The sequence below is a fragment of the Peromyscus leucopus genome, chromosome 17, assembly GCF_004664715.2.
Source record: "Peromyscus leucopus breed LL Stock chromosome 17, UCI_PerLeu_2.1, whole genome shotgun sequence".
Classification (NCBI taxonomy): domain Eukaryota; kingdom Metazoa; phylum Chordata; class Mammalia; order Rodentia; family Cricetidae; genus Peromyscus; species Peromyscus leucopus.
The window spans coordinates 54,270,311-54,296,111 of record NC_051077.1 but is presented as its reverse complement, the minus strand read 5'-3'; the positions used below and the strand labels follow the sequence as shown (position 1 = coordinate 54,296,111).

At 63.5% G+C, this 25,801-nt stretch overlaps 1 protein-coding gene across 9 annotated transcripts; it reads right to left on the bottom strand.

Moving 5' to 3' along the window:
- Window positions 1–20: 20 nt before the first annotated feature.
- On the bottom strand, window positions 21–22,622 carry Kcnn1 (potassium calcium-activated channel subfamily N member 1). 9 transcript variants are annotated; one of them, XM_028862577.2, is made up of 11 exons: window positions 22,425–22,622; window positions 20,027–20,106; window positions 11,494–11,967; window positions 11,067–11,162; window positions 9,448–9,866; window positions 7,386–7,527; window positions 5,697–5,807; window positions 3,956–4,083; window positions 2,840–2,848; window positions 2,572–2,641; window positions 21–1,197 (listed from the first exon to the last, which is right to left on the bottom strand). In XM_028862577.2, exons 3-11 carry the CDS (start codon window positions 11,884–11,886, stop codon window positions 952–954), a joined length of 1,614 nt encoding a protein of 537 aa, XP_028718410.1. In that variant the 5' UTR covers window positions 11,887–11,967; window positions 20,027–20,106; window positions 22,425–22,622; the 3' UTR covers window positions 21–951. The 9 variants fall into 9 exon arrangements, 7 of the variants coding, with proteins under 7 accessions (XP_028718410.1, XP_028718409.1, XP_028718411.1 ...); XM_028862576.2 differs by lacking the exon at window positions 22,425–22,622 and adding an exon at window positions 21,549–22,375; XM_028862578.2 differs by lacking the exon at window positions 22,425–22,622 and adding an exon at window positions 20,525–20,618.
- Between the last annotated feature and the right edge of the window lie 3,179 nt (window positions 22,623–25,801).

Here is a 25,801-nt window from a genome sequence, read left to right as displayed (position 1 = left end):
CTGAGGAACTGCAGTCACCACCGAGGGGCCCGGGTCACCCGGGCTTCTTTATTTCTGCCCCCCAAGTCCGCTGTGCAGCCAGGGACTCGGCGCTCCGCCCGCCCTGCTCATTCCTCCCGGTTCCGTTGGGCCCCGCTCGCCTCCTACAGGGCGCAGGGCGAGCCCGTGCTCCCCGGGCCCCGTGGGCATCCCCAGGAGGGGCACCGCCCCGTGGGCACCCCCAGGAGGGGCACCGCCCCGTGGGCACCCCCAGGAGGGGCACCGCCCCGTGGGCACCCCCAGGAGGGGCACCGCCCCGTGGGCACCCCCAGGAGGGGCACCGCCGCGGGCTCCGGGCCGGGCTGGCCAGGCCTGCGTCTCCGGGACAGACGCCCGCTGAGGCAGGGGAGTGGACCCAGGCCCGCCCCACAGCTCCGCCCACACGCGGGGCCTCCAGCGCGGGTCCCCCAAGTGCCCAAGGCCCGGAGGGACCCTGCCGTCCTGCCGTCCTGCCAGCCCTGGCCCCCGGCGCCTCCGAGCGTGACCCTCTCACGCGCGCCATGACCTCAGGACGGCGAGGGAATCTGTCCGCCCTCTGCTGTGTGTCTGCAGCCGAGCGGCCTCCCCGCTCGGGTGAGATCCTGGGGAAGGGGCATCGCGTGTAACAGGGACGCGGTGCCCGGCAGTGCCCACCGCCCGGGAGCCCGCAGGCTGCCATGGGAGCGGAAGGCGGCTGGCAGCCCCCGGGTTACTCCCGGGTTTACTCCCGGGTTACTGCCACTCCTTGCCCTCCGGGGGCTGGGGACAGCCGAGGGGGCCGGCGGGACCCACGGTCCAGCCTCGGGGAGCGGATGCCAGTGCCCTCTGCTCAGCTCCTGCGAGGCCCGCAAGCGCAGAGGTCCGGTCCGGAGCGGAGCCAGCCGCGGGCGCACGACGCCGGGACTCAGCAGTCTGCAGCCCGGCAGGCGACGGTCACCTGCAGTCCGACCCCACGGAGGGCAGGCAGCGGCCCAGCGGGCTCCGGGTGGCTGGCGCCGGCTGGCCCGGCCTCGGCCAGGGCGGCGGCACGGGGCGTATGGCTTGGGCGATGAGGCCGGGCAGGGCCTGCAGGGAGGCGCCCAGGGCGTCCAGGCGACTCTCCAGCGAGGCCAGGCGCGCCTCCAGCTCCTCCTGCTGGGCCTGCAGCTCGGACACGACTTCATACGCGATGCTCTGCGCCTGCGGAGACGGAGACAGACCGAGGGGTGACAGAGGCCACCAGGGGTCACGGGGTCAAAAGAGCGGGGGGGGGTGCGGGGGTGCGGGGGCCGCTTCTGTTAGAGCACCGGCCGGGGCGGGACCGCGGCCTTGGCCGGCAGGGGGCGCCCGAGGTGCGCGGTCCCGACGCAGGCGCCACACTCGCCGCCAGGGGGCGCGCGAACGCCGCCGCAGGCCACTGACAGAGTCTGAGGGGGCTCAAGCCGGTCTGACCCAGCCACTGTCCTTCAGGCTGCCACATCCTGGCCCAGGCTGGACCTCACGCGTCCCCACTCTTAAAGGGACCAGGGTGTGACATCTGGGGACGCCCATGGCTGCAGCCACCCCCAGATGTTTTCTTTCAGTTGCTGAGACAGGGCATCACCACGGAGCCCTGGCTGTCCTGGAACTCACTCTGTAGCCCAGGCTGGCCTCGAACTCACAGAGATCCGCCTGGCTCTGCTGGGATTGAAGGTGTGCGCCGCCATGCCTGGTTTGAGTTTTATTTTTATTTATTGAATGGATGTATATTTTCAGACATGGCATGTCGTCTTGCTAAATGCATAGTCCTTACATGCAAAGCAATCATCCCGCCGCACCTTCTGAGTACTAGAATAATCAATGTGAAATGAACCACTATGACCTTTGACGAACATCCCTGAACTCTAGAAACTGAGGCAGGAGGACCAGGATTTTCAAGCTGTCCTTGGCTACAAAGTGAATTCCAGGCCATATTGGGCTACATGACACCTTGTCGCAAAAAACAAAAATAATTAAACAACTTCAGAAAATATTACTGGGTAGAACAGGGCTGTGAGGTGCAGCCCCGCCTAGAATCCCCAGTGAGGGGCTGGGGGCGTGGTCAGGGTGGAGCCCCGCCTAGGATCCCCAGTGAGGGGCTGGGGGCGTGGTCAGGGTGGAGCCCCGCCTAGAATCCCCAGTGAGGGGCTGGGGGCGTGGCTCAGGGGTGGAGCCCCGCCTAGAATCCCCAGTGAGGGGTTGGGGGCGTGGTCAGGGTGGAGCCCCGCCTAGAATCCCCAGTGAGGGCTGGGGGCGTGGTCAGGGTGGAGCCCCGCCCAGGATCCGCAGTGAGGGCTGGGGGCGTGGTCAGGGTGGAGCCCTAACGATCCTGGGCTGTACATATATATTCACACTGGGTCTCCATGTAGCCTAATCTATTTCTGACCCCCTCAGTCTCTGGAGAAGCCGGGAGTCCCCGGTTTGTGCACCCGGGCCTCTGGAATATTAATCGTGAATTTAACTTGATGCGGCATTGTGGGTTCCCAGCCCGCTCTCATGGGACACTCTACCCTCTGGGTCCCCCGCCGCTCCTCCCCCGTCCTGCCCAATGCTCACCTTGGCCAGGTCGGCCAGCGTGTTGGCCTGATCGTTCACCTTCCCTTGTTCAATCTTCACACTCCGCAGCCTGGGGAGGCAGGGGTGAGGGTAGGTCAGGCCACAGGGCTGAGGCTGGGATGCATCTGCAAGTCTAGATCAGGCCCAAGGACCTGTTCACACCCCACCCGTGGGATGGACATATCCTCTGCCCACTAGGGACACACCCGTGGTGTGCCCCTCCCCGTGGGCATCATGGGTCCCCAGTCTTCCGATCAGCCCGACTTACTTCTGAGCCCTGGCAGGAGCCGGCAGAGCAGAGAAAAAGAAAAAGAGAGAAGAAAGCACAATGCACTTTTAATCCCATGTAGCAACATGCTGCGTGCCCAGTCACCGACCCCGGGCGACTCCCCAGCGCCTGGCGGGGGGTCCTGGGCTGCCACGCCATGGGCGAGAGGCCAACCCCTAGGGACACGTCACCCAGTGATTTCAGGCAGCCCTGGTGAGCTGCCCATCATTCATCCCAAGGCCTGCGAGGGGCGGGTGCCGGGTGCATTGCCTCCCAGGGCATCGTGTTCAGAAAATTCCCTGACAAGGAAACAGGCTGGCCAGGGCAGCGCCACAGGATACGGACAGGACTTGACTCCTTGGCTGCTGGTCAGGCCTGGTGCCCTTTGACCCCTGGATTGCTGTTCCCCACAGAGGGAGCTGCTGTGGGTGGATTCTGCTCACTCTGAGCCACATCCTACAGCTAAATCCCCCAGAGGGCGTGACCTGGCACCCGCTGAGCATCATAGCATCACAGGCAAAAATAAAATACAGGAGGACAGAGGGGCGGACAGACACACAGAACACATCCACATCCAGCAGAGGGAGCCCGTGAGGACAGAGGGCCAGGGTGCAGCCTCTAGAGGACCACCAGGGCTGGACGGACTCAGACCCACCCAAATCACGCCTGCCCTCAGGGTATTTTTCCAGGACTGTTCATTTTTTGGTTTCATTTATTTGATCTCCCAGGAGCTCAAACACTAGGTGGTTGTGGGCTCTCTTAGCCGCCCTTACTACCCCACCTGCCTCAGCCTGGGCTTTGCACCCTCCTTGGAGTGGGCTCCCCTCCCAGCCCCCCCCCCCCCAGGCCCTAATGCAGTCTTGTTTGGCTTCAGTAACTACTGTAGCATTTGGGGAAGGGCCGCGGAGGGAGGGCGACCCACACCAGACTGCCATCCCTGAGGCACAGGTGACACACAGGGATGTCCACCTGGACAGACCACCTCTCAGCCCCGCCCCCTTTATCTTCCGGAATCTTTTCTAACGTTCGTCAACATTGCCTGGGTCAGCTCTAGGGCACAGCCGTGAGGCTGAGGGCCAGGAGCGCAGGGAAAGGGGCCGGGGAGGGCCGACTTACTGATGGATGGCTTGGAGGAACTTACGCTGGTGTTTCCGCACCCGGCCGTGGTCTGGCTTCCTCACCAGCCTGCTGTGTTTGTAGATGAGCCACGTCTCCCTGAGAACGTTTGCAGCGGCATTTTTGACCTGGAGAGCAGAAGGGAACAGTTAGGGTCGTGATCAGACGGCCTCAAACTTCTGCAAACTTCTAGAAACCTCTGGAAATCCAAGAACCACCCGTGGGGGTCCTGCACTGTGAGCCAGAGGCGTGTTTGGCCGCATCTCACAGAACCGGGGTCCGACTCTCAGATACTAGAAATGGGGATTTAGCTGCCCCGCCTACACTAGCTTCTTTTTGTTTGTTTGTGTTTGTGTTTGTTTTGTTCTTTGAGACAGGGTTTCTCTGTGTTGTTTTGGTGTCTGTCCTGGATCTCACTCTGTAGACCAGGCTGGCCTCGAACTCACTGAGATCCACCTGCCTCTGCCTCCCGAGTGCTGGGATTAAAGGTGTGCGCCACCACCACCCAGCACAGCAGTGGTTCTTAACCTGTGGGTTGTGGCCTAAGACCATCGGGAAACACAGATATTTACTTTATGATTCAATAGCAAAATTATAGTTACAAAGTACCGTCAAAAACAATTGTATGGTTGGGGTCACCACAACATAAGGATCGCAGCATTAGGAAGATTGAGGGTCACTGTTTTACAGGGTCTCGTGTAGCCCAGGCTAGCCTGAAACTCACTATGTATCCGAGGCTGGCCTTGATCGCCTGCCTCTGGCTCTTGAGCGCCGGGATGGCAGGCCCAGTCCATGTGGTGCGGGGTGGAACCCAGTGCTCTGTGAACGTAAAGCAAGCACTGTGCCAGCTGGGCTCCAGCCCCCACTCATTGTATACATGGGGAAACTGAGGCACGGGCACAAAGGGCAATGTGCAAATGCTGAAGAGTTCACGCCATGCACCTAGCAGCTCGCACAGAGCTGGCAGCACTGCAGCATTGCAGCATTGCAGCACTGCGGCACTGCGGTGCTGCGTCACTGCATCGCTGCGTCACTGTGTCACTGTGGCACTGCATCACCGCGGCACTGCACCACTGTGTCACTGCATCACTGCAGCACTGCGGCGCTGCATCACTGCGGCACTGCAGTGCTGCGGTCTCCCCCAGCCGCAGGTCCTTGAGTAGTGGGGCTGCTAGAGTCGCTGTATCTAGGGGACACTGGAGCGATGCAGCTGTCTCCACTGCATCTCACTGCACCAGGGTAGCAGGCGGATGCACGCGTCTGTTGAAGGCCCTGGACTTGAGGACGTCCCAGGAGGGACCAGTGGTTGCTGTCTGGGATTTGCAGAGCTGCTTTCTGAAGGGATTTTCCCTCCCTCACATGACTGGTCACAAGACTGTCAGGCGCACTTGGAGGCCTGATTACTGGGCACTGCAGGCCGTGTGGGGTGAGGACTCCTTCCCAGAACACACAGAGCAGGTCAAGGGGCTTTGGCACGGGGAACCCGCACACCAAACACGACCTCTGTGCACACTCGGGAAACATGCTTCGGGAGAGAGCTCAGGTCACAGACGGGCTCCTCCCTACCGCCCGGAGCCAGAGTCACAGTCTGGAGTGACTCTCCCTGAACAGGGCGGCCCACAGTGCGACCACGAACCCCAGCACTGTGGCCACGGGGCTGGGCCTGGAGCAGCTCCGGCAGCTGCTGCGGTGACCCACAGCCCGGAGTGCTGCCCCAGCCTGGCCTGCAGGGAGGGCTCACCCGCTTGGTGAGCTGCGTGTCCATCATGAAGTTGTGCACGTGTTTCTCGGCCTTGGTGAGCTCCAACTTCCTGGCCACCACGGCCACCACGAGGGCAGTGCAGCCTGCTCCCTGTGGGGTGAGGCAAGTCAGTCCCACCGCCAGGCACACCCTCCTCCAAGAAGCCCTCGGCCCTGCCCCTCCGCCACAGTGAAACAGGGCACTGCCAATACCCAAGGGGTGCCCTCCACCCAGGGAGGGAGGGGGCAGCTGCCCAGCCCAGGCACGGCGGGCCGAGGGCAGAGACACCCTGATGTCTCATTCCTGGTCAGGTTGGTCTTTGGAGGACCCAGAAACTTCCTTTTGGGAAAAGTCATATTGACAAGGTCAAAGCAACCTGCTGGAAAACCCTGTGAGGAATACTACAGAGTCAGGATAAAGGAAAAGGGAGGGATCAGTGCAAAGGAACACACAGCTGTGGGTTCTCTCCTAGAGGCCGGGCAGGGCAGCCTCAGATTCAAGGAGAAAGTGATGGAGGCCGGATATGAGAAAGACGGAAGTGTGAGTGTCTGTGCCCCAAAGGCAAACAGGAGAGAGAAGCTGGCAGTAAGCCAGGCAGTGTGGAGCAGGAGGCGGAGGCAGGAGGATCGCTGGAGTCCAGGAGTTTAGTAAGACTGTCACAGTAAGGGTGTGGCTCGAGCTGCCGGCTAGAGCTTCCTGGAAGGGGTCATACTTTTTTGTTTGTTTGTTTTTTGAGACAGAACTCAGAGATCCGCCTGCCTCCTGAGTGCTGGGGCTAAAGGCGTGCGCCACCATGCCTCGCAGGAGTCAAGCTGTGTCCATTAAGGGATTGTGGTTAACCACAGAACTTTCTGGAAGGGGGCTGGCCCATCAGGGAATGTAGTTTTGTATCCCTGCAGGCCTCTCTGGGATGGGAGGCTTCTGCTCCGGGTCTCCCGGCGGGCAGGCGGGCCCACACTTATTTTCCCCCTTTCTCCTTCTGGGTGGAACTCGGCCAGTGACTTAGCAAAGACGCCATGACGGCTTTTAGGGAGAAAGGGGCACATGCGCTGGGCCTGGCCAGAGTCAGCTGAGGTCTACGTGGATTAGAACTTTTTAATTTTAGTTTGATTTTGTTTTGAGACAGCATCTCACAAGGTACCCATGTGGCGTGGGTCAGCCGCCTGTCCGAGCTCCCAAATGCTGGGATGGCAGGCGTGTGCCGCCATGCCTGGCTGATGGTCCTGTTTGCAAGAACTCATCACTGTACTTCAACAAGAATGGCGGCCCGGGGGTGGAGACAGTCGGGTGGCCAGCAAACTTGTTCAGCCTGGGGGGAGTAGCACTCACTTTTAATCCCAGCACTTGGGAGGCAGACACGGGCAGATCTCTCTGAGTCTGAGGCCAGCCAGGGTTACCGTGAGACCGTGTCTCAAAAAGACAAGAAAACCGTTGTGAAAACTGGAAACCCCACGTCCCAAGTGGACCACACCTACCAAAGATGAGCGCTTTTCCTTCCTGGGCTTCTAGAGTTGCTAGAGACAGACTTTTAGAGGTGCCAATGAGCCACGCAGGCTGAGATCAGATGTGGGGCCACTGGGCACGGTGAGGTGGCCCCAGAACTCACTAAACAAAACCTTGCAGCACACAGAGCAGGCAAGGGGCGAGGTCCCTGTCTCCAGGGTGGGCGCAGGCAGGGGCCGCACTCACCATGATGCCGGTGAGCAGACACACGCCCTTCCCGCAGTAGGTGTGAGGCACCATGTCTCCGTAGCCGATGGACAGGAAGGTGATGGAGATAAGCCACATGGCTCCCAGGAAGTTGCTGGTCACTTCCTGCTTGTCATGGTACCTGGGATTGGGGATAGACAGGGCTGGGTCATCCACGCTGCCCTGAACACGGGCTTCCATCACATGCCTAGCATGGGGACTGTTTCCCTGGGTGCTCACGGACCGGGGTGGGGGCCGAGCAATAACAGCCCTGGTGCAGACTGGCATGGGGGCACCATGCTCCCCCCCCCCCCGACCCCGTGGTCCTTCCAGCCTCTCCCTTCCCTGACACCACGTTGCAACCTGCCATGTCTGCCCTCCCTAACCCTATGACAGTACCAAGGTGGCCTAAAGGCACAGCCACACAGGGAAGACAAGCATTCAGGCTAGACACTAGGCAGAACTTCCCGTACCGCAGCCAGCGAGGCCTGAGGGACAGGACTGGGGGGACAGAAAGCCAGCAGGTGGCTGTAACGTGAGGAGGCGGGAGAAGGGTGCTGAGGGACCGCTGTCCCCAGCCTGAGGCCTTGGGTGTGGAGGGACACCGGACAGCCGAGCCCTGCAGGAAAGGCAGCCTGACATCTCACCTACTAGAGCTGTGGAGACTGGGTACCCCGCCCGGGGCTGGGATGGCAGGTAGTGGCTCTGGGGGTGGTGGTGAGGGATTTACCCACAATCCTGAGTTTTCCAGAGGTCATTCTGGTTTTTTGTTTTTGTTTTTTGTTTTTGTTTTTGTTTTTCGAGACAGGGTTTCTCTGTGCAGCCTTGGAGTCTATCCTAGAACTCACTCTGCAGACCAGGCTGGCCTTGAACTCAGAGATCCTCCTGCCTCTGCCTCCTGTGTGCTGGGATTAAAGGCGTGCGCCACCCCACCTGGCCAGAGATCATTCTGTAGTTATGTTTTTTAATTTTTTTTTCTTTTTGAGACTGGGCATCATGTAGCCCAAGCTGGCCCCAAGCTTGACATGTAGTCAAGGATAACCTTGAACTCCTGATCTTCCTGCTTCCATCTCCCTAGTGCTGGGATGTCAGGCTCTGTCTCCATTCCAGACTGCGGCTGTGGGTATGCTCCTTGTGAACCAGGTGTGGGGACAGCACATGCAGGGACAGGGCTGTGGGTCACAGCAGGGCAAGGCGGCAAGCGGCAGAGGCATTTAGGAGGCTGCGTGCTCCCTCTCCTGGGCTCCCTCTCAGAGGGGTGGCGTCAGGAGAGCCCTGAGGTCCCACTCTGATGAGCGGGTCTGGGTGACAGGGACAGCAGTGGGCACATCAGACTCCCTGAGAACCAGCCTGACCCCTTGAGGACAGGAAGACAGAGCGGGCGTGGGCACTGAGCAGGGGTCTCACACTGAGGCCTTTCCCGACTAGGCATCGGGCGGATGGGCCTCAGCCCCCAAGGCATTCCTGTGCCAATGAGGCTGCACTGTCTCTGGGCAGGCGGGTGGGGCACCCCAGCATGTCCTATGACCCCTGAGGACCTCAGTCTCCTCCTCTATTTTCCCTCCCTCGCAGCTAATCTTAAACTCTTGGCGGGGGTCACGGGGGGAGGGGGAGAAGGGGGCTGCAGGGGGAGGGGCTGGAGGTGGCTCAGATGAGGGTGGGACTCACATGTTCCCCCTGGGGTCCAGAAGGCCAGAGATAGGGTGGGAAAGTTAACATTAAACTTGAGCCTGTACCTGGTGGCCCCAGGCCCGAGTCCTCCCCAGATCCCCAGAAATAAGAGTGGGGTGTCAGCACAGGGACCAAGGGTGGGGGACAGCTCTGAGCCTGTGGCCCCGCCTGCTGGGCTGATTTCAGAGGCCAGCATGGGGTGCCTGGAGAAGGTTGGGGACACAGAGGCCCCGGGCAGGGGCAGACACAGTCCTCAGCCAGTGATGTCTACCCTGCAGGGCCACAGGGCGGAGGGGGAGACGTGGCGTCAGGGTTGGGGGATGGGAAGGCGGTCTGGAGTGAGGTGGGGACTTGGGGTCTGGGTTCAAGGAGGTGGCCCGCGGTCAGTCACCTCTCACACACGCGCACTGTCCAGGCGGCGACAATCCAGGAGGAGATGCTGAAGACCAACAGGACGGTGCCGGGGCAGATGGTCATGAGTGTCTTGGTGACGAAGCGCGTGTTGAAGGTGACGCGGTTGAGGGCCCCGATGCTGCGGCTGGACGCGTCCGTGAAGATGCGACTGTGCAGAAGCATGACCCGAGCCAGCAGGTAGAGGCGCAGGAACATGGGGATGGACAGGAGCACGTCCAGATCCGCCTCGGCAGCCGACGGCACCAGCGAGAAGGCCAGCCGCGCTGTCCACGTGAAGCGGTAGTGGCCGGGCACCGGGTGGATGGCGCACACGGCCAGCTCCAGAGAGATCAAGGACACACGCTCCCACGTCATGGCGATGCGCCAGTCATCAGCACCATTGTCCACCAGGAACAGCTGCAGGGGGGGATGGCCGGGTGGGTCCCGTGACCATGGGGCCACCCCTCCGTGGGCGAGCTGGCCTAGGCCTCAGCCTCACCCAGCTCAGGATTTTGAACAAAGGTTTTTTGTTTGTGTGTTTTTGAGGGAGGGTCTCATGTAGCCCAGGCTGGCTCTGAACGCCTACGCAGCCAAGGATGCCCCTGAAGTCCTGATCCTCACACATCAGTCTGCCAAATGCTGGGGTGGCGGGTGCGGAACGCCCCGTCTGGCTCGTTTGTTTGGCCATCTGGAGTCAGGGTCTTATCTTGGGCTGGCCTTGGACCACGAGCAATCCTCCTGCCTCAGCCTCCAAAGCGCTAGGATGATGGGGCACGAGCCACGCTTGGTTTCTGAGTTCCCGTCCTAACTGAAAGCTGGTGCTCACTGGCAAGCCTGAGGACCCGGGTTCAAGTGCCGGAACCCAAAGAAATGACGGCCACTGTGCACACACGCACAAAGGGAAGAGGAAGGAGGCGGCGCGGTGGAGTGCTGGCCTCGGTGCCCCGGTCCGACCACGGTCTGACCACGGGACCACGGAGAATGCCCTTTACAACCTCAGTTCCATCTTTCCCTGACCCCGTCTGCTGGTGCAGCGGTGAGGGCAGCCCCCAGGCAGCCTCTCTGCAGTCCTGAGGGGAACGGCCCCACACTGCTGGGTGCTGCACGGACCCTGGGGAGGGAAGGTGGAGCTGTGGGGACCGTGGAAGGCAGGCGGGTGGGTGCAGCCGGGTGATGCCTCCTCCACTGCCCGCAGGCCAACCGTGAACGCTCACCCTGACTCCCCCGCCCTGCGCCCAGACTCTGTTCATCTTAGCGCTCTCCCTGTTCTGGAACCTTCTCAGCAAGGCAGAGCTACGCCCGTGGCTTCGGGTCTCCCTCAGCCTGCACCCCTCCACCTGGGGTCGGAGCCTGCGGGGGGGGGGGGGGGAGGCTGCTCGGGCGTCACCGGTGCGACTGGAGGGACCACAGGTCTCAGCGGAGCGCACGCGGTCACCCCAGCACCCCAGACGGTGACAGGAAAATCAGGAGTGTCCAGCCTGGGCTATTTGAGACCCTGACTCAAAAAAACAGCAAACAACGCCCCGGAAACCAGACAGGTGTGGGAGTGGGGGGGTCGAGGTTGGGGCGCTATCCGTGAGGCCCACCCTGTGCCGGGCCCTGCCTCCCTGTACCAACCTGGATCTCTCGGGCGTGGTAGAGGATGACAAGGCCGAGCAAGATGAGGGTGGACAGGCTGATCAGGCATTTCAGGGCGAATGAGTACAGTGACTCCTGCACCGAGAGAGGACGCTGCGGACTGCACGGCACCCACCCACGCACCGCCACCCAGGCACCCCTTAAGTGCGGACAGCTGCTGCCCAGATGGGGTCTGTCCCTGTGGCTTCCTGCTCCTCCAGGCTCGCTGTCCCCAGAGCTCCTCGGGGGTCACCTAAGGGACTTGGCAGTGGCCAGAGACCCGCCCAGAGTCACACACCCCTGCAGCCCCTGTGACTTGTGCGTGCAGCCACACCAGCGTCTCCCTCCTGCATCCCTCGTCCTTGCTCGTGGGGCCCAGCTAAGGCCCCCAACCCCAGGCTGAGCAGATGTGGGGGACAGGGCCTACCTTGGTGTACACACCCCAGGACAGCTCTGTTTCTGTCACCATGACGACAATCCCAAACATGCCAAAGATGAGAGCGTAGTCACTGAGACGTCTGCGCTTCTCAAACAGGGCCCTGCGGTGGCCCAGGCGGTGGCTGACCGTCGGGGGCTTCCCAGAGCCCGGCCGGGTCTCCTCGTCTTCCTCTTCCTCCTCTTCCTCCTGCTCCTGCAGATGGCCCCTGGGGCCACCAGGTGACATTCGAGCAGGCTGGCCCTTGGCCACCATCTGCAGGCCTGGGCCTTGGGCGGGCTGCGGGGGACGGCCTGCCTCAGGGTCCACCGGCTCCCAGCCCAGGAATCCAGGCCCGCTGCCCAGGGGCCGCCCCACGCTGCCATTGTGGCTGCGGCTACTCATGGCCACCGGCCTCCCCGGGCTGGACTCGTGGCCGGCCTGTGGGGGCCCGGCATGGCTCAGTAGCGGGGCTCCCAAACAGACCTGTGGAGACAGAAGACAGTGAACGTCAGCACGCTCATTCCAGAACATCCCGAGGCCCAGGAGAATCCAGAACACGCTGCATCTGCAAAGGGCTGAGGTCAGTGTACGCCTTCTGCTCAAAAGCCTTCTGTGGTCCCGGGTACCCCAGCCCCTCAGACACCAGCATGCCCCGTCTGCACCCTGCGGAAGCGGCTGCAGGGCAGGTGGCCTGTGCGTCCGAAAGTCCGGGGCTCCCCACCCTCCGCGCCACGCGCATGAAGAAGCAGTTTGGCGCTGTGACTCCAGCTGCCCAACACACGTGCCAAGCGCAGCCCGGGAGGAGCCATGCTGGGTCCCTGCCTCCTCCTGGGCGCAGGGAATTCACCTGCGCGGCCAGGCCCGGACTCACTGCATTGGAGCCTCCGGTTAGGACTGCCTGTGGGCCCAGCACGGGGCAAACCCTGCTCCCACTTCAGGAAGAGAATCAAGCTGAGGGAGGGGGGCAGCGTTAGAGGGGCTGAGTGCCGACCCCCGGGGTCGGGCCACAGGCAGAACCCAGGCTACGAGAGGGCCAGCCTGGTGCTGGCCGGCTGTGAGCTGGGGACACCAGGCCGGTGACTAACCAGTGCCCTCCCCTCACCTGGCCCGAAACACCAGCTCTGCCATTTCTTCCTCTTCGCTCTCCCCCGTCCCTCTGATTTCATTTATTCATTTACTTTAAAAACAGGCTCGACAGCCCAGGGTGGCCTTGGGCACACACCAGGCGCTGGGGTGGCGGGCGCGAGCCGCCGTGCCGGGTACGGACACAGACCCCACCTAAGCAGCTGGGGAGGCTGAGGCAGGAAGCTCTGGACCTCAAGGACAGCCTGTGCTACCTGACCTGGGGGCCAGCCTGTGCTACAGGAGACCGGCTCAAAACAAAATACAACAAAATCGGATCGACAGGCGTCCCTTGCAGGGAGTCTCAGGAGGGGCCCACCCCCCGCACCCCGCACAGGAACCACAGTGAGAACGAGGAAAACCCCCAGAACACTAGACTGCGGGGCGGCCTCCCCGGCAGCCGGGGGACGGACGAGGCGAGGAAGGACCCCAGGTCCCTCCGCAGCAGGCCACTGGCTCCTGGGGTGACCCGCTCCGCTTGCCCTTTGCCCATCGGCTGCCGGGGAGCTTACTGGGCCCAGGCTGGCAGCCCAGGCGCCGTCCCTGAGCCCCGGACCCCGGTTCGGAGCGGCGCGCGAGCCCGTGCTCAGGCCACCGGCTGTGCCGTCTCCACTCTGTGCGCGGACTCCGTGGACTCGGCGTCCCCCACTCGCAACCTTGCCTCACCGGGGGACGCGCGCACCCGCTCTCCGCGTCCCTGGCCCTGACCCCGCGGCGACAGCGCCCGCAGCGGCGTCCCCAGCCGGGGTCCCGGGGGCTCGCGGCCGCCGACCTCCCGCGCCCTCGCGCCGGTACCTGCGGGCCACGGCGGGGACCCGGACCCGGACCCGTGTGTCCCCGCCGCGGCCGGCCGGGCTGGGGGGAAGCGCCCGCCCCCGGCGAGCGGCGCCTCGGATTGGCTGAGCGCGGCAGGCCCCGCCCCCGTGACCCCGCAGGCCCCGCCCACGCTTAAAGCTGCCTCCGGGCGCCCGGCAGGGACGGGAACCCAGGTGACGGGCGGCGGCGCGCGGGGTCCGGTGCACCCGGGGGCCGCGCCCTGGCACAGACGGGCCGCCCCGAACCCCACCCCTGCGGCCCCCCACCCCTGCGGCCCCCACCGCCCCCCACCCCTGCGGCCCCCACCCCTGCGGCCCCACCCCTGCGGCCCCCACCCCTGCGGCCCCCACCGCCCCACCCCTGCGGCCCCCACCGCCCCACCCCTGCGGCCCCCCACCCCTGCGGCCCCCACCGCCCCACCCCTGCGGCCCCCCACCCCTGCGGCCCCCACCCCTGCGGCCCCCACCGCCCCACCCCTGCGGCCCCCCACCCCTGCGGCCCCCACCGCCCCCCACCCCTGCTGGGCTCCCACGTGCAAGTTTTGTTTTGAATTGGGGTCTCAGGGAGCCCAGGCTGGCCTCGAACTCATCCTGCAGCCCGGGCTGCCCAGAACTTACCAGGTAGCCCAGGTTAGCTCTATCTGGCCTTGCAGCCAGGGATGCTCCTGCCCCTCCCCTCCGCACCTCCCCTCCCCTCCGCACCCCTGCGAGCCGGCGGGACAGGCTTGGCCGCCCCACGCAGCTGGTCCGCGTTTTTGTGCTCTTGTGTTTTGTCCACAGCGTCCCACTCTGTAGCCGAGGCTGATCCGAGCTCACTCGCTGAAATCCTCCTGCCTCGGCCTTCTCGCTAGGGGGCCGCGGTGTCAGGTGTCTCCTAGACTCCGTGAGGACCGAGGGGCGGCCCGTCCTCCCCCTGCGCCCCCCCCCCAGCCACTGCTGACAGCTGAGGAGGCTCCGGGCCGGGGGCAAAGCCTCCCTCCGCGCCTGTCCGCTCCCCAGGCAGGGCTGCGGGGTGGGGGTGGGAGGGGGGAGGGGGAGGGAGGGAGGGAGGGAGGGGGGGAGGGGAGGGAGGGAGGAGGAGGGGAGGGAGGGGAGGGAGGAGGAGGGGAGGGAGGGGGGAGGGGAGGGAGGGGGAGGGGAGGGAGGGAGGCCCGGCAGGTCTGTGGCCTGGACCTGGTGGCCGCGCTGGGCCACGGCACCGCCACCCACAGCTCAGATCCAGGCCCGGCCGGAGCCGCAGTGAGAGTCCAGTCCAGGGGTGGCGGCCACATCCGCACCCCACACTCGGCCCAGACAGGGCTAGCCTGGGGTGACAGGGCTAGCCTGGGGTGACGGGGCTAGCCTGGGGTGACGGGGCTAGCCTGGGGTGACAGGGCCTAGCCTGGGGTGACAGGGCTAGCCTGGGGTGACGGGCCTAGCCTGGGGTGACAGGGCCTAGCCTGGGGTGACAGGGCTAGCCTGGGGTGACAGGGCTAGCCTGGGGTGACAGGCCTTGGCGACCCTGCTGGGGCCTCCAGCGCCTGGACCCCCTGCCCCGGGCCACCTCGCCCTCGTGGCCAGGGCCCTGCTCACCACCCAGGAATCTTTGTTTCCGTCCTGGAGAACGGGTCTCGTGTCGGAGGCCGGAAGCCGCTGAGGCCGAGGCTGACCTTGAACTTCCGACCTCCCGTCTCGACCTCTCGGGCTGGGGTGACAGGCACGGGCTCAAGCCCCATTTGAGCAATGGCGGAACTAGGGGTTCACAAACACCAGGGGCGCCTCCACCAACCGAGCTATAAGCACCCCACCAACCGAGCTATAAGCACTCCACCAACCGAGCTATAAGCACTCCACCAACCGAGCTATAAGCACTCCACCAACCGAGCTATAAGCGCTCCACCAACCGAGCTATAAGCACTCCACCAACCGAGCAATAAGCACTCCACCAACCGAGCTATAAGCACTCCACCAACCGAGCTATAAGCACTCCACCAACCGAGCTATAAGCGCTCCACCAACCGAGCTATAAGCGCTCCACCAACCGAGCTATAAGCACTCCACCAACCGAGCAATAAGCACTCCACCAACCGAGCTATAAGCACTCCACCAACCGAGCTATAAGCGCTCCACCAACCGAGCTATAAGCACTCCACCAACCGAGGCACATTTCAGCCCCTTCGATGGACACTAAGCTGCCTGCGGTCCCGGGGCTGGGGTCACGCCCTTCTCGCCTCTCGGGACCTTGGCCGCTCACTGCCCACCCAGCTCTCCTTCCGTCCCTGACCCACCACGCGCCCCCTGGCGCCCAGGGCCGACTGCGGCTCCCACGCTGACCGCGCTCACGTGGACTCCCACGGAGGACGTCGCGGACTCAGCGGCCTGGCCACGCGCACTGCGGCTCCACCTCCCCAGCTGAGCCACGCACGCTCTGAAGTCAGCCGGTCCCGAGACGCGCGCCTGTCACCGCAGGGTCGGCAGGGAAGGCCGGCAGGGGGGGAGAAGCACACCACAGGGGAGAAGCACACCACGGGGGAGAAGCACACCACGGGGGAGAAGCACACCACGGGGGAGAAGCACACCACGGGGGAGAAGCACAGCACAGGGGGGAGAAGCACACCACAGGGGAGAAGCACACCACAGGGGAGAAGCACATCACAGGGGGGAGAAGCACATCACAGGGGGGAGAAGCACATCACAGGGGGGAGAAGCACACCACAGGGGAGAAGCACACCACAGGGGAGAAGCACATCACAGGGGAGAAGCACACCACAGGAGGGGAGAAGCACACCACAGGAGGGGAGAAGCACACCACAGGAGGGAGAAGCACACCTCGGGGAGAAGCACATCACAGGGAGAAGCACACCACAGGGGAGAAGCACACCACAGGGGAGAAGCACACCACAGGGGGGAGAAGCACACCTCGGGGAGAAGCACACCACAGGGGAGAAGCACACCACAGGAGGGAGAAGCACACCACAGGAGGGAGAAGCACATCACAGGGGGGAGAAGCACACCACAGGGGAGAAGCACACCACAGGGGAGAAGCACACCACAGGAGGGGAGAAGCACACCACAGGAGGGGAGAAGCACACCACAGGAGGGGAGAAGCACACCACAGGAGGGAGAAGCACACCTCGGGGAGAAGCACATCACAGGGAGAAGCACACCACAGGGAGAAGCACACCTCGGGGAGAAGCACACCACAGGGGAGAAGCACACCACAGGAGGGAGAAGCACACCACAGGAGGGAGAAGCACATCACAGGGGGGAGAAGCACACCACAGGGGAGAAGCACACCACAGGGGAGAAGCACACCACAGGGGAGAAGCACATCACAGGAGGGAGAAGCACACCACAGGGGAGAAGCACACCACAGGGGGGAGAAGCACACCACAGGGGAGAAGCACACCACAGGGGAGAAGCACACCACAGGGGAGAAGCACATCACAGGAGGGAGAAGCACACCACAGGGGAGAAGCACACCACAGGAGGGAGAAGCACACCACAGGGGGGAGAAGCACATCACAGGGAGAAGCACACCACAGGAGGGAGAAGCACACCACAGGGGGGAGAAGCACACCACAGGAGGGAGAAGCACACCACAGGGGGGAGAAGCACATCACAGGGAGAAGCACACCACAGGGGGGAGAAGCACATCACAGGGAGAAGCACACCACAGGGGGAGAAGCACACCACAGGAGGGAGAAGCACACCACAGGGGGGAGAAGCACATCACAGGGGAGAAGCACACCACAGGAGGGAGAAGCACACCACAGGAGGGAGAAGCACACCACAGGGGGGAGAAGCACATCACAGGGGAGAAGCACACCACAGGAGGGAGAAGCACACCACAGGAGGGAGAAGCACACCACAGGAGAGAAGCACACCACGGGGGAGAAGCACACCACAGGGGAGAAGCACACCACAGGGGAGAAGCACACCACGGGGGAGAAGCACACCACAGGAGGGAGAAGCACACCACGGGGGAGAAGCACACCACAGGGGAGAAGCACACCGCGGGGGAGAAGCACACCACAGGAGGGAGAAGCACACCACAGGAGGGAGAAGCACACCACAGGGGAGAAGCACACCGCGGGGAGAAGCACACCGCGGGGAGAAGCACACCGCGGGGGAGCTGATTCTGGGCTATCTGGGGCTCCGAGGTCTGGAGTCACCCATCAGCGCGCTGCATACAGAGCTTGGCGCGCCAGGCCCTCCTGCATACAGAGCTTGTTCTCTCGGGACAGCGCAGACCGGGACAAGCCCGACCTCAGTGGGGAGAACCAGCCTGGGAAGGGACAGGAGGCCCTGGGAGGCCCGCACTCCCCCCCCCAGCAGTGAGCAAAGCGTGGCCATCACGCACGGGGGGGGGGGGCGCTGAAGTCCCTGCCCCTCACGGGGGGGGGGGGCGCTGAAGTCCCTGCCCCTCACGGGGGGGGGGGGAGGCGCTGAAGTCCCTGCCCCTCACCCCGCGTGCACAGGTCTCCCTTTGGCCCCACACTCAGTGCCGGGCCACCGACGGCTCCCGCAGGCGCAGCTCTGGACATCGGGTCACCCAGAGGCCCAGCTACAGCTTCAGCGGCAACCCCGTGCAGACCCGCACTTCTGCCCCCGACTCCGGCGTGAGCTGTCTCAGAACCGCCCTGATGTTTGTAAGAACCGCCCTGATGTTTGTAAGAACCGCCCTGATGTTTGTAAGAACCGCCCTGATGTTTGTAAGGTCTCCGTCCGCACCGTGCACAGTGCCGCCGTGGACCTCACACAGCAGCTCTGTCTGCTGACTGATAATACTGCGCCAGGCCGGCTCAGGGCTGACCTTAGGCGTCAGTCAGGAATGGAGGCTGAGGGGGGGCAGGCTGTGTGCCACTGAGCAGGTCACCGACCTCTCTGAACCGGCTTTCCACGCCCGCGGAGAGGACAGAGCAAGCGTCCCGGAGTTTGCTGGTGTCTTAGGGCACTGAGGCTGCTCCAGGCCTTTCCCTAAACCGCAGGAGTTTCCCCATTGTTTTTGTAGGTCTTTAAATTTTTTATTTTGCCTGGCGGTGGTGGCGGCGCATGCCTTTAATCCCAGCACTTGGGAGGCAGAGGCAGGCGGATCTCTGTGAGTTCGAGGCCAGCCTGGGCTACAGAGTGAGTTCCAGGAAAGGCGCAAAGCTACACAGAGAAACCCTGTCTCGAAAAACCAAAAAAAAAAAAGAAGAAGAAAGAAGAAACAGGATCTTACCATGTAGCCCTGGCTGTCCTGGAACTCACTTTGTAGCCCAGGCTGGCCTCGAACTCACAGAGATCTGCCTGCTCCTGCCTCCTGAGTGCTGGGATTAAAGGTGTGTGCCACCACTGCCCAGCCCTTGCTTTCATGTTTCAAGACAGGGTCTTAGATAGTCCAGGCTGGCCTCAACTTCACTATGTAGCCAAGGATAACCTTCAACCTCAGATCTTCCTGGCTCCATCTCCCATGTGACTAGTTTTTGCAGTCTGGAAATGGAAGCCAGGGTTTGGTGTAGACCAGGCAAGAGCCCTACCAAGTGAGCAGCAGCCCCAGACCTTTTAAAATATCTAATTGAGAGGGCTGATGCCCACAGGGCACCTCGCCAGCAGCTGCGACTCTAATTGCAGGGGATCCAACACCCTCTTCTGGCCTGCCAGGGCAGCATTGCACGTGATCCACAGATATGCATGCACAGCATGCTCATAAAAAGAAACTCGACGTTTTGTTGTTGATTTTCGAGACAGGGTTTCTCTGTGTAGCCCTGGCTGTGCTGGATCTCACTCTGTAGACCAGGCTGGCCTTGAACTCACAGAGATCCGCCTGCCTCTGCCTCCCAAGGGCTGGGATTAAAGGCGTGCGCCACCGAGCCTAAAGTGTTTTTTTGTTTTTGTTTTTTTAATTAAGGACTAGCAAGACGTCTCAGCAAGAGCACCCGCTGCTCCCCCAGGGTCCCCAGCACCCACATCGAGAGGCCTACCTCCCATCATGCCAGCTGCACCAACAGACACACGGACGCTCACACAGACACATGCTTTAAAACAATCAAAATTAATTCTTTAAAGTGTTTTAATTGAATTTCAGTTGTGGGGTGTGTGTGTGTGTGTGTGTGTGTGTGTGTGTGTGTGTGTGTGTGTTGTTTATAGGGACAAGGTTCATGTCACCCTGGTCTCAAACTCACTAGCCTCAGACTTCGGAGCCTTCAGTATCCAACTGCCCAGTGCTGGGACTTCCCGCCAGCAGAAAGGGCCCGGCCTGCTGGCTGTATTCATTATTTTGTGTGTGTGTGGGTGTCTCTGTGTGTGTTTGTGTCTCTCTCTGCCTGTGTGTGGGGTGTCTCTGAGTAGGCCAGAGTGTCAGGTGTCTGTCGATCACTCTCAGCTTTATTCCCTTGAGGCAGGGTCTCTCACTGAGCCTGGAGCTGGGCTGGTAGCCAGCGAGCGAGCCCTGCTGTCCTCCTGGTTGCTGTTTTTTGAGACAAAGTATCAATCCGTAGCCCAGGCTGGTCTCCCACCTAAAATCCCAAGCTGGAATGAAAGGCCCCAACCATAGACCTGGCAATTATCAACTTTCCTACCCCTAAAGGTGACCAGGACTAGGAAATTCACCCTGGGGTCAAGGGGCTCTGGAAGCCACTCACCTGAGGCCCGTGTTCTTCAGTCCCTCGAAGTTGCCCCTCAGCAGTGGAATAGCTCCTCCTGTGGCTTTCCTTCTCTGCACCTGTAAGGATCAGACGTGGGTACCAGATGGGACAGGACCACAGCATTCCTTCCGTGTTTTGTTTTTCAAGACAGGGTTTCTCTGTGTAGCCCTGGCTAACCTGGAACTCACTCTGTAGACCAGGCTGGCCTCGAACTCACAGAGGTCCGCCTGCCTCTGCCTCCCGAGTGCTGGGATTAAAGGTGTGCACCATCCAGCTAAAGATCTATTGATCCCTCAGCGTGGAGATCCCCCAGCTTGAGCCCAGCCTTTGAGGCGGGAAGATCTCAGGTTCCAGAACAGCCTGAGCGGCCAAGTAAGATATCGTATTTAATAAGCCAAAGAAACAAACAAACAAAAAATCAAAACAAAAAACCCAAGTTGGACAAGGTGGCCCAGGCTTTTAATCCCAGCACTCAGGGTGCAAAGAAAGACCAACCTTTGAGTTCAAAGCCAGCCAGGGCTTCCTTGATGAGGCTTTCTTCCAAAATATGATGAAATGCTTCATTTGTCAATGACGCCTTGGGGGTCCTCAGAGCTACCCCAGGCCCATGGCAGAGGCCTCACCCCCTGAGACGCGGGCCCTGCATACTGCCTGTTCCCAGCACCCCTTTCCCTACACCTCCTGGTCCCCCCTCCTGGTCCCCCGTCCTTCGGCGCTGTGAACTTGAACGTGACACGTCCTCTTCCTAGGACGTGGGCAAGGGGTGGTGGCCACGGGGACATGGGGGGCGGTGGCCACGGGGTAGGTGGCTCAGGTTTCAGTTCCTTGGAGCTGAGGGTGGCTGGAGAGGGCAGGGGCTGCCAAGGTCACTCTGCCCGCCCCTCTAGACACCTGCCCCTGCCCCTGGGCTTTTCTCCGCTAGGTTTCCGGCAGCCTCCAAGCTCCTTCGCGGCCAGGTCTCTGTGCGCCCTGGGGACCCTAACTTAATCCCCCTAATTGCTAGGAACCAGGTTGAGGGGCCTCACACCCCGCTCAGGGATAAGGCAGGATGGGAATAACCCAGCCTAGGACCCCATCCGTGGGAGCTAGGCTCGTGACTGCTCTGCCCCCGCCCCTTGCTGGGTGACCTTGGGTGAGTACTAACCCTCTCCGGACCTCCCAGCTACCCACCGCAGGGGGCTGACTCCGAGAAAGTGAGAGGAAAACCCTGTGGGTCATCTCGAGGCTCCCACCCGCCACAGCTGGGGAATCCCCACCGAACGTGGGAACCCCTGCCCGAGGAAGGGGCTACGGGGGACCTCGAGGGCTGCCACGCTGGGTGAGTCCCCAGCTCCCCAGCCTCACCCTGGAGCTCAGCCCCTTTCCTCGGGGACTCAGGGTTTGTTCTGGGGCAGTCTCAGCTCCTGGTGGTCTGGGGAAACGAAGGGACACCCCGTGGTTCCCGCAGGTCTCCGGTGAAGAGACGCCCCCACCTCATCACCCTGTCATCCCGCTCCCCCCATTTCGGTCTGTAACTCACCAGCAGTCTCCGGCCTCAGCTGCTGGAGCCCCTGCGTCCCGGCCCAAGAGCAAAACCAAGTGCACAGGCGGCCAGGCAAGGGCGTGAGAGTCGAGGTGTGCGCGCCGCCGCAGCGCGGACCCCTGCCCCGGCCGCTGGGGACGGTCAGGTATCCCCCCCTGGTTCCCAGCGCGAAGACAACGACCCAGGACACTCCAAGGGCTGGGGCCACCTCGGTGGCCGCTGGCTTAAAGCGCTCAGTTTGCAGACGGGGGAAACTGAGGCTACGACAGGGACAGGGAATCCCAGCCCCTCACCCCAGCCAGGCGCAGCAGCGTGGCCTCCCCCAGGGCACTGCGCTTCAGAAGAAGCTGAGCCCGGGAGGCCGCCGGGGACCGAGTCCGGGCCGGGGAGGGTCAAGGGGAGGGACGCCCGGAGACTCCCGCAGCCGGTGACGCGGCCCGGGCTGGAAGGTCCTAGTTAGGAGGGGAGGGGGTCTGAGTGCCCGGAGAGGCAGCAGAGAAAACTTCTCCGTTCCCGTGTCTGACTGGGAGGCGCCGCCCACGCAGCCGGGGTCCCCCCTGCGCCCCTAACGGCGGAGGCCGGGGTGGCGGGACCGTGAAGGTCAAACCACCCAGACAGAACAATGCGCCTCCTGGGGTCTGGAGTGCTCAAGGCGCCGGCAAGCAGAGCCTGGGCTGGGGAGAGGCCAGAGACCCCTCTGGTGATCTTGACCAGACCCAAGCCTCAGTTTCCCCAGCCCTCCTCTGGGGTGGCTCTCAAGATTGAGATGCGGGCTGCTAGCTGTGCCTCGCTTTGTCTTCTCGGTGTCGTCCCCCCGCCCCCGCCCCCCTCGTAGCCCCTCCCTCCAAGCCACACCCTTGAGCGCCCACCCACCTTCTGCCGCGCGCCGAGGCAGGGGTATTTCCTCCTGGGAGCGCGGAGGCCTCTAAGAGCCTCCATCAGTTTTCCTTGTTGTTATTTTGGTGTTTGTATTTTTTCCTCCCCCTTTCTTCGATTTGTTCTAAAAATAGCCGTCCCCCGGCCGCCGGCCCCCAGCCCCGCAGCACGTCGTGAGCTGCGCCGCGCTCCCGCGGTGGCCGGGGATTCCGCGGGCGGGCGGGGCTGGGATGCGCCGGCGACACGCGCGGGCCGTGAGCGCCCCTCCCGCCGCGGAGCCGCGGGAAGGCCGGGAGAGGACACGAGGGGGACTTCGGGGTCCGCAGGACGGGGCTCGGGAGCGCCGCGCCGCCCCGACACCTCCCTGCGCGCCGCCCCGATGCAGAAAGTCGGGAAGCGGTGGGGACAAAGGACCCCCTCGCTGTGGGGACCCTGAACCATACGCCGACCTGAGCGGAGTCCCCGAGCCGCGCGCGGCTCACGGACCCCGACATCTGCCTCGTGACTCGCCTTGCTGGCCCGGTGACCGGTCCCATCCCGGGCCGCACACCCCCCTCTCTCTCCCTGCAAGCCCGAGTTCTCCCAGGCCCCCTGGGTGACCCTGGCTAACCCCAGCGTCCCTCGGAACCGGTCCAGCCTCCAGACCACAGCGTCTGGACCCCTTTGCCAGCTCCGCCCTGGGACAACTCCCCCCGCCCCTCTTCACGGCCTCAAGGTGACCGCCCCTACCCGCGTCCGTGCGGCCACCGCGCCGGGGCTTCACGTCCCCGAGGCTCTCGGTCCCCGGGGCATCCATCCTCCTCCCCCCGGACAAAGAGGAGCCAGAGGCCACCCGGGGGGCGGGAGCTGCATCGGGGGTGACCTAGCCTCAAGGGAGGGGCGCTACGCAGAGGGGCGCCTGGGGAGGGTCTGCACCCAGCCGGAAGGTCCCTCGTGCCCTCCGCAGGGCGTCCCCGAAACTTCAGTCACAGTGGGGCCGCCCCGCGCGCGCGGGGGCCGAGGTCAGGGCGTCGCTGGGCCCGACCGTCCTGCGGGTCACACAGGAGGGAAGGAAGCTTTGTGCTGGGGACAAAGGCGCGAGGCAGTCTTGTCCCTAAAGGTAGCCTCGCGGCGGCCCACGGCAGGAGACTGCCGCTCAGCGCGCGGCCAGCGCGGATGCTTCTGCGTGATGCGCTGGGAAGGGCGCGGCCAGGTCGGGGTCCTGGAGGACCCCAGAGGCGCAGCCCCGGGGCCGGGAACCCCGTGGGGGGCGCCGCGCCCGGGCACGTCCGAGTACTCTGCTGGGTTCGCGGCCGGGGGATGGCACGTGAGGAAGGGGAGGGGGATGGGGAGGGACGGGGAGGGTTTGGGGAGACGGTGGAGGAGGGGGAGAGGCTGGGGGTGTGGAGATGAGGAGCCGATCACGGCTGCAGGCTCTGTGCCCTGCGTTCTGCTTTTCATCTTCGGACCAGGCCTCATGGAGCCCACGCTGGCCTCGAACTCTTAATTCTGCGGGCGGACAGGGCCGCGAGCTGGGCAGCTCCTGGGTCGGGCGGGGCCGCGGGCCCAGGACGCCGGCTCCGCTCGCAGCCCCGCGGGCCCCTTTGTCCCCGAGGTCCCCGCCGCCCCCGCCGAGGGGGATCCCTGCTTCGGCGGCGCATGCGCACACCCGCCCGGCTTCCCCGTCGCCCTGGCTGCAGCCCCCGCGCGGTTGCCATGGCGACCGCGGGCGGGAACGCGGGGAAGACCCCGCTGGCAGCCCGCCCCCGCCGCCCTCGCGGGGAGCTCCACTCTGGTTCGAGCCGGTTTCCCCGGACCGCGTGGGCGCTGGGGTGGAGGATTCCCCTAGTCCCCCGGGACGTGTAGCGGCTGGCGCATGCGCGCAGGGTATCCCCTCCTCCCCCCCACGCGCACACACACACACACGCGCACAGGGAAAGCCCAGGTGAGGGGAACAAACCCTCCGCGCATGCGCGGTGCGCGGTTGCTAGGGCGAGCCGGTCTCCTTGGTAACTGCTCGGAACTCCCCTTTCACCGCAGCCCGGAGCCGGGGATTCCTCGCTGCTAGTGCGCAGGCGCGCAGGCCGGGATTCCGGGCGCTGCGGTCTTTCTGCAGAACAAAGGCTGTCGCCTGGGCTTTCCGCCCCTGTCGGCGTCGTTTTTCATTTTGACACAGTGTCTCTGTATGTGGCTCAGCCTGGCTTTGAACTTGCAGCAACGCTCCTGCCTCAGCCTGGCTTTGCAGGAACTGGCTCTGCAGCGGGCCCCACGCCCCTGCCCCCCCCTGCTGGCGGCCTCCGTGGTCACCCGGGGAGCCCGCGGTGCCGTGGGACGCCTTCCCGGCGAGGAGAATCCGGTTAAGGGCAATCTTGGTCACCAGACCTTGTCTCACGCTGACGGCTTTAGTTGCCAGCGTTGATGTGACCGTGTTTTGTCTGGACGCACGAGTCTGCACACACGTGTGCACACCACGCTTGGATCTGGTGCCCGTGCAGAGCTCAGAAGAGGTCACCGGAGCCCCTGGCGCTGCAGTTACAGTTGTGAGCTGCCATGTGGGTGCTGGAATCGAACCCGGGTGGAATCTTACCTACCGAGCCAACTCTAACTCCTGAATACTTTTTTTAGAGGTCTCCATAGCCCAGGTTGACCTTGAACTCCAGGAAATCCTACTCCAGCCTCCCAAGAGCACAGCCAGAATAACCTTGCCTAAGATCTTAGTCGCAGCCAAGGTGGATGCGAACACCATTTTACAGGGAGCTACCAAAGCCGGTTTTGTAGCTGAGGCACCTGGAGCCGAGAGCGTGGTGGGCTGCCTGGCCTCGCGTTCGGGTCCCAGCAGCCTGCCACTGTGAGTCAGCGGTGTGTGCCGCTCAAGGGTGCAGGGCACACGTCCAGCTGTGCGAACCCCAGGCTGCTCCGTCGCCGCCACGCCCCCTGCATGGCGCCTTCCTGTTCCCTCCCTTAACCCCCACCGAGCCTCGCCCAGGGCTTCTCCAAGATGCCAGGGACCTCAGTCCTGTTCCCGGGGTGCCCCTGGTGAGCCACCATCCCACGGCCTTGCACAGTCGTCGTCTCTCCCCACAACCCGTTTAGAATCCTGTAGCCCAACCTGGCCACTTCATCACCACAGGGCCAAGACGACCATGAACTGACCCCCGAGTGCTGGGGTGACGGGCGTGTGCATCCTCGAGTGCTGGGGTGGCGGGCGTGTGCCCCGAGTGCTGGGGTGGCGGGCGTGTGCCCCGAGTGCTGGGGTGGCAGGCGTGTGCCCCGAGTGCTGGGGTGACGGGCGTGTGCATCCCCGAGTGCTGGGGTGACGGACGTGTGCCTTGAGTGCTGGGGTGACGGACGTGTGCCCCGAGTGCTGGGGTGACGGGCGTGTGCCTTGAGTGCTG

What these genes read in the sequence shown, in the direction of transcription:
- Kcnn1 (XM_028862574.2), bottom strand. Translation starts at nt 12,015, where the DNA reads ATGTTCTGGAATGAGCGTGCTGACGTTCACTGTCTTCTGTCTCCACAG. An exon ending in GTCTGCTCACCGGCATCATG is followed by an intron (nt 5,808 to 7,385) that starts GTGAGTGCGGCC and finishes CTCACCCCACAG; the next exon opens with GGAGCAGGCTGCACTGCCCT. An exon ending in CGCTGGCCGACCTGGCCAAG is followed by an intron (nt 1,198 to 2,571) that starts GTGAGCATTGGG and finishes CCGTCTCCGCAG; the next exon opens with GCGCAGAGCATCGCGTATGA.